The 13,065-nt window shown below is 38.2% G+C and overlaps 1 protein-coding gene across 6 annotated transcripts in view; it reads right to left on the reverse strand.

Moving 5' to 3' along the window:
• The window catches only part of USP45 (ubiquitin specific peptidase 45), a 56,147-nt gene that overhangs the window by 26,762 nt on the left and 16,320 nt on the right, over positions 1–13,065 (reverse strand). For 5 of the 6 annotated variants that reach the window (XM_074862145.1, XM_074862146.1, XM_074862147.1 and 2 more), the window contains exons 6-8: positions 6,221–6,366; positions 4,841–4,936; positions 2,624–2,754 (exon numbers count right to left, since the gene is read on the reverse strand). In XM_074862145.1, the coding sequence (XP_074718246.1) occupies positions 2,624–2,754; positions 4,841–4,936; positions 6,221–6,366 (373 nt within the window). Of the gene's footprint in view, positions 1–2,623; positions 2,755–4,840; positions 4,937–6,220; positions 6,367–13,065 lie in introns of those variants that run through there. The other variant, XM_074862150.1, reaches the window with a different exon arrangement.

The raw sequence follows: 13,065 nt of genomic DNA on the forward strand, positions 1-13,065 counted from the left end.
ACAAGCAACTACTCAAAACAGTGTTATGGTAAAGGATGGGAAGACAATTCCTGGGTCACTGAGTCCAACTCTTGGTATCACAGACAAGTACATCCTATGCTATCTGTACAATCTGCTTCATAAATTCTTTACTGAAGAAAGGTATGGTCATATGCTGTAGACCAGGACTGAGACAGCAATGTCTGTGATAGGGAAAGAACAAATTAAAAAAAAAACAAACAAAACAAAATGAGGAAACAAGGCTGCAACTGGAGTCAGCAGACTGTTATGTAAAATATATAAAACCAAAACTTATTATTAGAAGTCCTTCCTCATGTCCTTCTCCCCAGTAGTTAACTGACACTTCTTTCTCTGACATACGTCTCTGAAATAGGAACATTTTTTTTTCAGTGTTTTCTTCCTTTTACACATTCATCCTATCATGTCTTTAGGAAAGATGCTGTTTGCGCTTTACCCGTTAAGTAAAACCAGTTTGTGCTAATGCATGTGAAGGCCACAAGTAGCGCATGCCTCTAAGATTACTTTGTTATGACTTCTTGGCAGGATTCAAAAAGCAGTTTATGGAGCATGCTGCAGCAACACAGACTTCTTCCTAGCTGGGACTCCTGCAATCTTGCCATGTTGTCTCTTTCATTTCAGCTTTGCTAAAGAGTAGAAAGCCAACTTGAAAAGATGAAAAAAGGCTTTGTAGAAACAGCGTGCCAGAACACTGCATTCATACTGTTTAAGTTAATATATAGTAAATGCATTCCGTTTCCAAAGATAAAGATTTTCCGTTCTCCTACTTCCACCACTGCAGACTGCTGAATTTGCTGAAATTCTCCCTTTCTTCTGTCTTGATTATGTCACCATCAATAACAAAGTAATGAAAAGACCAAAACCTTTTGTCATACCTGTGCAGCCCCTTACTGCCCTTTAACACCTAATTTCTTGCTAACAGGATGTGGCTGACACTTGTGGTTTTGATATGAGAGCTAGTAAAGGATTTATACCTAAGTTGTGTTCTACAAGTTAAGTAAGTAAGGAGTTAGAAAAAGAAGTAGGGATGAAGGCAAGAGATGGCAGAAGCTGACAGATACATGGCTAAACAGCAAAAGTCTGCTGCCCACATTAAAATATGTTTCAATTTTAGCTGGTAGTTAAAGTCTGTGCCCACCTTAAAAGATCAAAAAGCAACAACAACAAAAATATCTGAGATTTAATACTGATGTATTGTGTAGCCATCACTTTATGACTACACAAACACACACAAACAGAGGAGATACAAAATAGCTATCACCACAAAAATACAATGCCATCTGAAGTGCACTGCATCAGGATTATTTTACAATGAGTTTGCTAAGGTGGGCTTCAAAACATGTTTTACGTCAGCTTTTCCCTTCTATCCTTAATACTTACAGAGAAAAAACTACTATTCTTATTTAATCATTTCCTTTCCATTTCTTGGCCAAATTTTGTTCGTATAATCACATTTTTGAGTCAGCCCTGAAACAGGAGGAGGAGTGACGAAACAACATATTTTTCTTCCCTATATATTTTTCTTCCAGGTCAATAATGCTAAACAGAGAACACTGACTCAAAATCACTGTAAGGACACTTTATACACATCTCGTTTTACAGCTCAAAAAGAATCAAAAGGAAGTCAAGTACAATAGAAAAAAAAATAACATTAAGTTTCTGAAGTTTAATTTTGAGGATAAAGAAAAAGTAATAATGAATTTCTTTATCAGAATTAAATTGTCTCCGCTCCAGTCTAAAAGCTGTTTTCATATCTTAAACCCATGCTTGCACAGTGAGGTTGCCCTGGAATGCCATGGTAGGAGGCTGCAACTTTCCTCCTAACTCTCTTGCTGCAGAATGCTTAAAATGCCTTAAAATAATACTGTAGCAAATGAATTAACATGCATTACTAATGCATGTGAGATTTAATGTGAGATTCAGCTATATCATCCTCCAGTTACCCTGCCTCTACAGCTTCTTTTACTTGCAAAGTCAGTATTTAAATATTTGTATCAGCATTTAAATAGGTCTTCCACAGGTTTTTTAAAAAGCAAGATTGTTTGCATCATAATTGAAGGCACCTACAAAGCACCACTGTAAACATTTTCCACGCCAAGAAACGGGAGTTTCTTTAGGGCTTGTAAGCTCTTTGCAATCTGGAGCCATATGCCATTTCAGTACTGCTTCAAGTCCTTACTTGTTAGACCCTTTTTACTTTTGAATTGATGCCAAGGTCAGACATCATGGCAGAGGTTTCCCATTTAAAAGCTTACCCTTTTTTTCAAAATACCTACATACACTCTGCAGTATTAGCACAGCTTTATGCTAATATACAACAAAACCTGAAAGGTAATTCCATTTTCTTCAGTTTTATCATGCCCTCTTCTGCCCCTTCAAAGCCCACTGAAAGTGGTTATGGACTGGGCCATACATTTCATGAAGAGCAGGTACAGCCCCTCAGTGCAACAAGGAGCCCTGCAACTTGAAAACATGAAAAAGACATTTTCTGGACTGCCTGGTAAAAATCTAATAGCACCTTAGAAAGGACAACAGACGTGGCACATTTAGAAACATATCAGTGAAAAATAAAAATAAATAAATTAAAGATACTGACAGTACATACTTTTGACAAAGCTGGCTGAACAGCACTTTGGGGGAAAGTGGACCTTTTCCAGCCTCCCTCATGCTGTGAAGGAACAAGAACATCGCTGAAGTCAAAGGTCCTGGGCTGGAGAGGTTTACCACCAAAGGATCCTTCAAAGCAAAGGTAAATTGCACATCAGATTTCAAAGTTAATGACACCTAAGACTTATTTCAAGTTAGTAACATTTATGACGAACAACAATGTCACTTTCAGTCTTAGAGTGGTTTGGTTTGGGTTTTTTTTAAATGTTGATGTCACCTGCATGACTGAAATAGTTTAAGAGAAAGCTTATTATTCAAGCAGTAATAGTTGCAAACCCAAACAATTCTTGTTGAGCAAACTGGTTGGTAGGCAATTGTTTTGGAAACAGGCATGTCAATGACCCAGCCTGATTCTCACAAAAACAGACTACCTCTTGCATTACACCTGCTTTACTCTTACTCCCATGTGCACTGAAATTCAGTTGGCGAGACAACGGGGGTGACCTCCTCCATGGGCCAGCATAAGACAGAGCTCAGTGGCACTCTGTCTGCTCAACCTCAGGAAAGGGGAGGCCAGCTTCTCTGACCTGTGAGCCGCACACTGAAATTTCCACATATCCAACAGCCACAGAAACACACCCTGTTTCTCCAGGAACCAGGCACTGGGAAGGCACCAGCAGTGGTTCACAGCAGAAGCCAACAGCAGATGCCACAGGTCCACAGTGGCAGCAGGGACAGCCCCTCCTGGTGTGAGATCCATCCCTGCCAGCAGGTCCTGTGCCTGGAAGGAGCCAGCCAGCAGCCACCCAAGCCAGCCTTAAGAGCAGGAGACTCCTGCACTGCTTACATGTCACAGACCGCCAGCTCTCCCTAACATACTCCCAGGTTCACACATCACCACAGTGCTTCCTACTAGCTGGCCTGACTCTCACAAAACCAGATTACAACTTCCAGACAAACACAGAGACTGCCTCGTCCAGAAAGCAGATCCACACAAAACGTAAGCACTATGATACACACAAGTACAAAGTATTTGCATTATATACACTATCAAAAGGTGGGAAAATGCCCTTTACCAAGCCTGAAGCTGGGAGCTTCTACATTACTATTAGTTAGACTAGTGCAGCCCTCTAATTCTGTGCTGACATACAAAGACCAGAAAACAGAGCCTTTGCTCCAAAGATCTAATTTACATTGTAAGCACTGTCATTAAACAAAAAATAAATCTTTCAACCTTATGGCTGTGCAAGTTTTGCATCAAGCATAAGCCAACATACCACTGGCTTTCTAAGCCTCTGGGCACAAACAAGCTCCAGACCTCCACTGTGGCTCATGATAACTTAGTGAAACACATCGCTGCTCAGAACTGCCACTGGAGGAAATATAGACAGCAATGCAGTGAATTTCACACTGTTCTTGCCTGGAGAAGCTATGAACGTCACTGACAGCAACATACAAAAAACTTTGTAATTTCAGAGGTATCTGAAACAGAATCCCACCCCTCAACCCTCACTGCCACCAGAAAGCTCCCAGCGAACAGCAGAAAAAGAAAAAAAGAAAAAAAAAAAAAAAAACAAATCCTCTGTAAACTGCTTTCTTTAGCTAGCAGAGAGAAAGGGGTATTATCTTTACTGCCAACAATATATTATGAAAACCTAAGTCTCTAAGACATGACCAGGAACAGCAGCATATTCTTTTGGTAATAAGCACAGGAGTCTCTCTCCCATATGCCTGCAATGAGCTTGAGGACAAGAAAATTGGTGCTCCCTGAAATTTTGCTTCTCTCAGTTTAATCCTCTGGCCTGTGAAGCATGTGATAAATTTTACAAGCCTTATTAATGAAGGGCTGGGACAGACTGGAATAAAATATTTCGTGAACACTTTCTAAGCCAAATACACTATTTCCTGTATCATACATTCATACTGAAGAAATGAAAAGGGAAACAAAAATAAGTCAGTCACTCTTTCTTAAGGTCAGGCATTGTTTGCTTCTTCAGTGTCACAAAATATGAAATAATGAGATTATTCCTCCTCCTCTAGGGCTGAATAATTAGTTTTGTGAAAGGAGTGAGTTCACAGATATCATAAACTGGCTAAACAATTAAAAGGCAAAAGAAAAGGAGAGTAAGAGCATGTCTTTAACAGAGATGCGATGTCCCATCCTCCAGCTTCTTCCCACATTTCCCCAAATTTGTATTTCTCACTGCATACTTACCAGTTGGGAGTCTGAAGTATGACAGATTTTTAACTTTGTTCCTTTCTCCTTCATCTCATACATCAGTTCATTTAGTACATGAGTCTGTGCCAAGTTCTTAAAGAAAAAAAAAATAAATCCAAGACACACACACTGATCTTTCAACTATACATTTTTCTTTAGTCATAAATTCTAGCTTCAAGGATAGACAAAACCAGATATATTTCATAATGTACAACTGAGGTTTAAATTGGACCACTAGAAGAAACGGGTATCACTCTTATAAGTGCCAAGATCATTGATCTTAGACTGTCTCTAAAATGCTATCTAATTCTGTTCCTGTAATTCCAAAATAGTTTTCTAGTAATAACTTTGTTATTTTTGTTGAACAACAAGATTTGTTAGTTTGTTGGTTTTTTTTTCATGGTGAGACATTAGTATCAGAAATCATTTGTTTCTTTTAAACTCTGCAGTCCCTCTCATTGTGTCCCAAGAAGCACAAAGGCTTTGGCACACTGAAAAGCATTAACCTCTCTGAATTTAAGAGAGAAACCAACTTAAGATATCTCAGCTTTGTTGCTTTATTTTTGGTTAACTTTGACTGAAGATCACTTAGGTTTCTACAATGCCCTAAGTATGGACAGAGAACAATTTGCAGTAATTCTACTCCTTACAAATTTACTATTTGTTTGCTGCATTTTGTAATCACCACCATAAACACAAGGTAAAGAATGCAAGTTCAGAACACCTTTGTCGCAGTTTTCTCTCATTTGTTCACTCCTGTCTGCAGACATACAGATGTCTGATCAACTGACAAGCAAGAGGATGGTCCAATATAAAACCTGCTAAAGCTGCTGCTTTTTTTGAGGATGTTGGGTTAGTTGTACACTCAACATCAATAAAAGTGTATTAGTATAGCTCATTCCTCCTATTCTGATCAGAAAAAAACCCATAACCAATAAAAGTACTTTTTAAACCTCTACGATAGATGCAGTTATAAATCATCACAATGCACTGGGCAGACATTTACATTATACATAAAGTACCACTTTTCACACCCACCAGTATGGTAAATACTGTGCATTACTCATGACTGCTTAATGCTGAACTACAAATAAAACCATATGCTAGAGTACAACCCACACACATATGCAGTGTGTAAAACACTTGACATTTTCATTTGTCTCATTACTGTGAAAAATGCTACTGATCCAGGAATTCTTTTCTGTTATTAGAGGAAATACTGCTTGGATAGCAAGGAATAAAAAGAATTTGAAAAGGATCTTCAGAAAGCAGAATAAAGACTGGTAACGGTCAGAACCTTTTCTGCAGCCCACAGTTTATACAGATTAAGTATTTCTGAAATCTATTAGAGAAGTCTGTATGATCTTTCCATCTTACCTGCATGACAGCATTAAAAAAGCATGTATTTCCTAAATTATTTATTCCTTTAACTGGAACTGATGCACCATTACCAGAACTTTTTCCTTTCAGTATTTCACTTGTTTCACTGTTTTCTTCACGGAGTCGTATGATTTTTGATGAACCTATAATTAAACTATAGATTAACATTACTATATAATTGCATAGTTTAATCATTTCAGTCCTTCCATGGGTTACATTTGTAATTTTTAGCATATGTGGAAAGATACCTTGATGGTACTCTAAACTGCTTTACGTAATCTTTTAAAAAAAAAAAAAAGATACATCAGCAGTTAAACCCCTGGGGAAACAAAATCCCCCCAACAACTACACATATTCAACAATAACCATTCTGTAAGACCGTAACTTCTCCAATTACCCAAGCAATAAATAAAGTAAAATGGGCTCTGTTAGTTTATTAACAAGAGGCAGTTCAGATGTATGTTCATTAGGCACACTAGAGACACCACACAAAGACTGTTTTTTGGTGCATTTGAAGAGAGGTAACCAAAAGTTACCACCTGAATGCTGAAAGTCTTTATCAGTTATTGCGCTCTGTTTGAATTACCTCATATAACTCAGTCAGTGGCTGAATAGGAGTTGTTATCAGTTCCCCCAAATGCTACATTTGCTCCTCAACTCACCTCCCTTTGTCACAGCCTGAGGAATTGCTAACACAACCCAAATACATACAGTGCTAGTGTTATAATTTCAAAAAACAAAAATTAGATAAAACTGCAATGGAATATGCTACCAGTATAACGTCCACATATTTCCCTGTTTTCCTTATTATTTAAATAGATGAGGGACAGCAAAGTTAGACAGTCATTAACTTGTAGCCTAGAGGTAATGGAAAGACTTGAGATAACAATATTTAGCCTCCAATTCTACTAGCAACTTTCATACTGTCATGGTTGCAGGACTAAATATGAGCATTACTGACATCTGCAGTGTCTTAAATATTGATTAACAATGCATGTCAATGTAAGCGAGTTATGGACTTAATAGATGCCAAGAACTGTGATGCTGCAATCTCTGTCTTGACATATGAATTCATATATTTGTTCTAATGAGTTTCACATTGAAGTCTCATTAAAGTGTTCTTGAGAAATAACTAACAGACCTATTTACATTAATGAAATGCTCATGCCAAAAGGTTCTTTTATGTACACTCCTAGGTAGCTTCTTGTTTAGAAGATGAAAAAATATAATTAAATAAAAAAGAGGTCATTAAAATATCTATTGTATCTGGCAACAAGCTTCTGATGCAGTCTGTCTGCACTCTATAGTGCCATCAAGGCATAATTATTTTTCAAAATTGTATCTGAATTTGTCAAAATGCAGTTAGAGGTGTTTTGCTGTTTAAAAACATTTTTAAATGTTCTCGGTAATACTGCTTACACAGCTTTAAAATACTCTCCACTCGTGTAGAAAATCAAGACAGTACAAGGGCAAAGTAAGAGAACAAGTTCTCCTTGAAAAAGTATTTTTGAATGCAATGAATGCAGCTTGGGAGCTGCTCACACCCTGAAACAGTCACTGTTTTATGGGCTACACACAGCAACAACTCTTAACTGACGTGCTTACAAGGAGCACGCTACAGTTTCTGAGACTCATTCACCCACGCAGAGCTCCAAAAGCATCACAGGAGGAGGATGGGAGCTCCAAGTTTCTGCAACTCAAAGGCACTGCTCACTCTCAGAAAATTAGTAATATAAGTGGAGACTTCTTCCCCTCAGAAAAGTGTGCCATACAGAGTAGTGCTGGGGAGAAGAGAGGGTTAAAAAGAAAAAAAAAACCGGAAAAAAAAAAGCCAAAATTGTGTAAATAATTTGTGTATTAGTATACCACAGTTGTTGCATTTATCCATTGGCATTCAAAAACATCTGGGACAGCATCTTAAAGTAAACAATGTTCACAAGGCCATCTGGACAAAACTGCAGGCAAAAATTAAAGCATAAGCATATGGAAAAGCAGATTTTTCTCTTCCCTTTAGCAGTACAGGATGACAAATGTCAAACCTAGATCTGTCCACGCTTCACTGTGCTATGCTTTGCAGCACCACCTGGCTCTCCTTGCACAGCCACCAAATATGGACAGCACTGCCACAGCGGACCATATCTGCAGGGCAAACTCGATAAAAGCATTTCACTTCATGGTTAAATGGCAGCTTCACACAAGTAACAAGGTTCCATTTACTGAACCTTACATATAAATTATTTAAGGGAGGGAAAACAAAAGGCAAAGCATCCAGCTTTGTGATAAGAGCTGGATGAATATACAATTATAAAACACAATAAATGAGAACCAGACATCCGATTGCCACAAAGCTGGATAATTAGTATAGGGATAAGGAGAAGTAGTGTAAATTAAGAAAAGGCCTGTATGTTGGTACTGAAGTCTAGGAAGCGCCTTTCATTCAGAAGGCTTTAATTACTGCCTCTTGATTTTTTAATAATTTTACAAAGACAATCCATGTGACATTTTACTAGGTTTTTGTAGCTGTGAAGAAGTCTTGAAGAAAAGCTTTGCTTTGCCATTGCAAGCATTATCTGCTGCCTTGCTTATTCCATGCAGATATTTTTAAGGACATACACAGACCCAGAGGAGGGACGGCAGTGTTTAATTTAACTCTGCTCAGTGTCCCCAGCTCAGTGATAAATGACAGACAGGCCTGAAGCTGAATGTTTAGTTGACATGTGAAGAGTTGGTCAGTCTTAACAGAAGATGCTGGTAATGACTGTGATAGCTAATACTTCTACAGATTGGAGCTGGAGGGTCCTTCTGCAAGATTATCCCAAGGCTACAAGCATGTTATTAATCAAAAAGCTAATATGTAATTTTTTAAAGTGAATTTGCACTGAACTGTTTCATGGACTCTTGCCGACTCAATCTTGCAACACTGTAATGTTTTAACAGGCATGCTTTTGGATATGAAAAGTGACTTTTAAGTCAGTATAGACACAACAAGGACCCCAGCAGAAGGGCTCCATCGAAATGGCTGTCATCTGCTACTGCCCACAAGGGTCTTTGGCTCCTGGCCAAACAGGATAAAAGAAGTAGTCCAAGCCATCCTTGCACATGCAGTAAGTAATACCTGTTACAAAGGACCTTGTTAATGTTAATGAGAGCAAGGTGAAAAGCACAAAAGTAAGTAAATTTATAGATTGATTTCTGTCTGTAATTCACTACTACATCTTTTAAGAGAGTTGACATGGTGACCCTCAACCTCTTTGCCCCTCTCAGGCACTGTGGACAGGACAGCCGGGCCTGTCCCTCCACATCAGGGACAGCGTATCTGACTGACTGTTTTGGGGCTCACACATTCAGACTATGCCTTTGTCAGACTCCTGCCATTTTGTTGTAGAGCTGGCCTTTCTAACCCAGTCACACAGGGAAAATTCTCACCCAGGTTGTGCCTTGATCACAACAACCTCCTTTTCCTTTGACAGTTGCAGAGACACCCTACCAGAGCACTCTGCCAAGACCCACTGCCCAGCTCTCCATCCAACTCGTCACACCCTACTGACCACCTCTTCCTAGGCACCAGGTCAGCTTCTGCCTCTGGTCCCACCATGACGTCCACCTCCAGTGCTCACTCCTTCAGCTCTCAGACAGCTGCATTTGTGCAAAGGCACAGCCTTCGTGCCTGGCAAAGCTTCCCAACATCACCCTGCTCTCCCCCACGCTAGCAAACCCCCTTCCCACCAGACCCACAGGAAAGAGGACAGCAGTCTGAAATTGCTCCTCTGCTATACCTCTTGCAGCAATGCACCCTTTTCTTGCCACTCTGTTCTTCAGCTTTTTTTTTTTAACCTACTTTTGCTCACCTGCAGTCTTGTCTCGTAAGCTCTCTGGAGGCAGGGAACATTGTTTTATCCCACAGCTGCACACTACTGGCCTCATGGGTATGTGACTGCGATTCCTAAGCTCAACGTTAACATAGACAATGATTCAGTCCATGAATCAGAGCAAGTCGATGGACCAGGTGTACGAACACACACGGTGCTGACATATCCACTTGCAAAAGACATTCAGAAAACTTATTGCAGGTTCTCTATCAATTTGGCCAGTATTTCAAAAATTTGCAGTGCACATGGACTTCTGTACTGCCCTTGCTGAAACTGAGCTGTGCCTGGGGGTGCAGATGGTATGCAAGCAAAAAGCTAAATGACATCCAATTTTTCTTTCAGCCAGGGGAGTAAGCATTTTTGCTCATCTTTTCAATGCAACTTTTTTTTTAATTAAAAATGAGGGTTCCAAGAATATGCTCTTTTATTCCAAGGTCAGGCCTTTTCTATTGAATACAACTCTGGTACTTCAGCTGAAGGTCTTCACAGTAAAAGCAAGGTTAATAGATTGCCTTTCTTTTACCAAGTTCTCATCATGCTGTATTATGAAATGCTACTAAATTGTCTGGCACTCCTTTTTTATTTAAAAAATTTAAGTTTTTTTTCAACACTGTACAACAATGAGAATCTAACCCTTAGAAAAACAGCATGGTTCTCTTCTGAAATGGTCACTAGCTTTACATTTTAAAAGCCCAGTTTCCCTTGCAGTCTTATAATCCTACCAAATTAAAGACTACAAACTGCAATTTTATTTCTCTGATTCTGCCAGAATGTTATAAACTAAAAAACCTGTCTGCACAGTGTGAAAGCAAGCTATTCAAGCATCAGTTTTGATTCTCTACACTCAGATGACTTGTGCTACACCTCGCAAGCAAATATGTGGACAGGAAAGGGAAGAAACCATTGATAAAAATAACAGAATGTCTAAAAAATTTTTTGCCAATGATTCAGTTTTCATTTCTGTGCAATGTTTATAATTAACAGCAGCCCCTATCAAGTAAGTAAACTTGAAAGAAAATTTATGACCAACAACATAAATGTCTTTTTGCTGAAGTGTACCTTAGATTTGGCGAATCAACATACTCTGTTTTATTTGGCTAGTTAATTTTCTTTTTAAGTAGATGGAATGGATTATATCACTTCAAAACTGCATGGAGTGAAAATCAATTATGAAAGAATACAGTTATTTTTTTCAGTATGATCCTTTATCAAGGATGATAATATCCACAGACAAATGCAAATCCGAAAAGGTATTCATCATACTATTTGTTTTTCCATACAAGTTAACACCTATTACTTGTATTGTAAAACTCTAGATTTTTAATCTTTGTTTTACATCAGTTATATCCATTAAAATAGAAATCAAGTTTCTAACTTTCACCTATTGGCAAATCTGGACAGCTGAACTTACTAGCAAAATCTCATTCCTCTGACTGACCTTCCCAACAATAAATTTAACTACAAAAGTTGAGAATAAATATTCTTCCTTCCCACTCTATTGCCACATAAACCAATTTATTTAACTGCTCTATAAAAAAACTGAGTATGCAATCTTATGTCTCCACCGACGTCTAATTTGGCTTTTGTAAAGGAAAATACACATAATATTCATTTTTAAGACTGCAAAACCATTTATTTTCTCCAGCAAATGAGCAGACACACAGAGCGCAATGTCTCAGCATGGTTTCTGTGTACTACATGTGCATTATGTCCATGTGAAGCTCACAAGTGCGCCACACGGACAATACTGCACCTGCCTTTCTGTGAAAATCATCATGGCCTGCTAACCTTTTCCACAAAACAAATTTCTGGGTGGTACAACCTAGAAAGCAATCTTGCTTTATTCTTCCATCTTGTGCTCAACATGACCTCTTAACCAAACAGACTCCTCTAAAAAAAAAAGGGGGGGGGGCGGGGGGGGAAGCAGGCATTGCTGGGTACAACAAACCATAGGATCAGATGCGAAAATCACACAGCTGCAAGCATTCTTTTGGGAACCCAGCACTGGGATTTATCTCAATCGCTTAATGTAATTACAAAAGTCAGTCATGTAGTAGTAATGTAATTTGCACATTTTTACAGCTGAAGTGAAGTTGAATCTTTATGAGAGGCCGAGTGAAAAGCAGGGATCCTGCTGCCACACTATTCCACCACATTAGTACCAAATGACAAGCATTTTGCTTTTGTTTATTTTCCAAGATGCATTAATTAGGAAACCTATATAACCCTCCCTTACATGTTTAAGCTGATTATTTTATCTTCAAATGACTCCTGTACTTTCAAGAAAAAACCTAGCAGCCCTCATCTAAGGATATAAGCAGCCCATGGATTACATATATCCATGTTTATACTGCATTTCTGAAGAAATTTCCACACAATGCTTTTTGAATTTTAATGATGCACCATGCCAACCAGTTGTTACAAAAGAAAGAAATCCAGACCTAAGATGAATTGGTGTTACAGTGCCACATTCTGATATGAAAATTAAGTGTCTTCAGTTTAGCTGCTTTTTTAGGAAGAAACAGAAAAGCAATGGGAAAAAAACGCAAGATTGATTTTTAAGTGAGAAATATGATTAAGTATTGTCAGTTTTATACTACTTGTTCCTCACAAGTCATTTTTCATTTATTTAAAATTAGTTTATGTTTTTAATGGCTGAATACACAAAATGAATTTAAAAAATTAAGCCAACTAATATTTTAAAGGGTGACAGTTACACTGAAAATATCACTGTAACATGAAATAAAATGCTACACTTAAAAAAACCAAAAGATAAGTTATCAATAGTAGAGTTAATTTTCACTGTTATACTTTATGTCCTTTGTGACCTGAACAACAGCATGAATTACATTTCGATTTCAGGTTTTGTTTTCAAAAAAGTCCTTAAAGGCAGTCTAATTTAAATAAAATAAAAAAAAATCTTACTTAAGTTACATTTCTTTAGGGGAAGTACCAAGTGTGTCAGCCCAAGTA

This window comes from Strix uralensis, chromosome 3 (genome assembly GCF_047716275.1).
Source record: "Strix uralensis isolate ZFMK-TIS-50842 chromosome 3, bStrUra1, whole genome shotgun sequence".
Classification (NCBI taxonomy): domain Eukaryota; kingdom Metazoa; phylum Chordata; class Aves; order Strigiformes; family Strigidae; genus Strix; species Strix uralensis.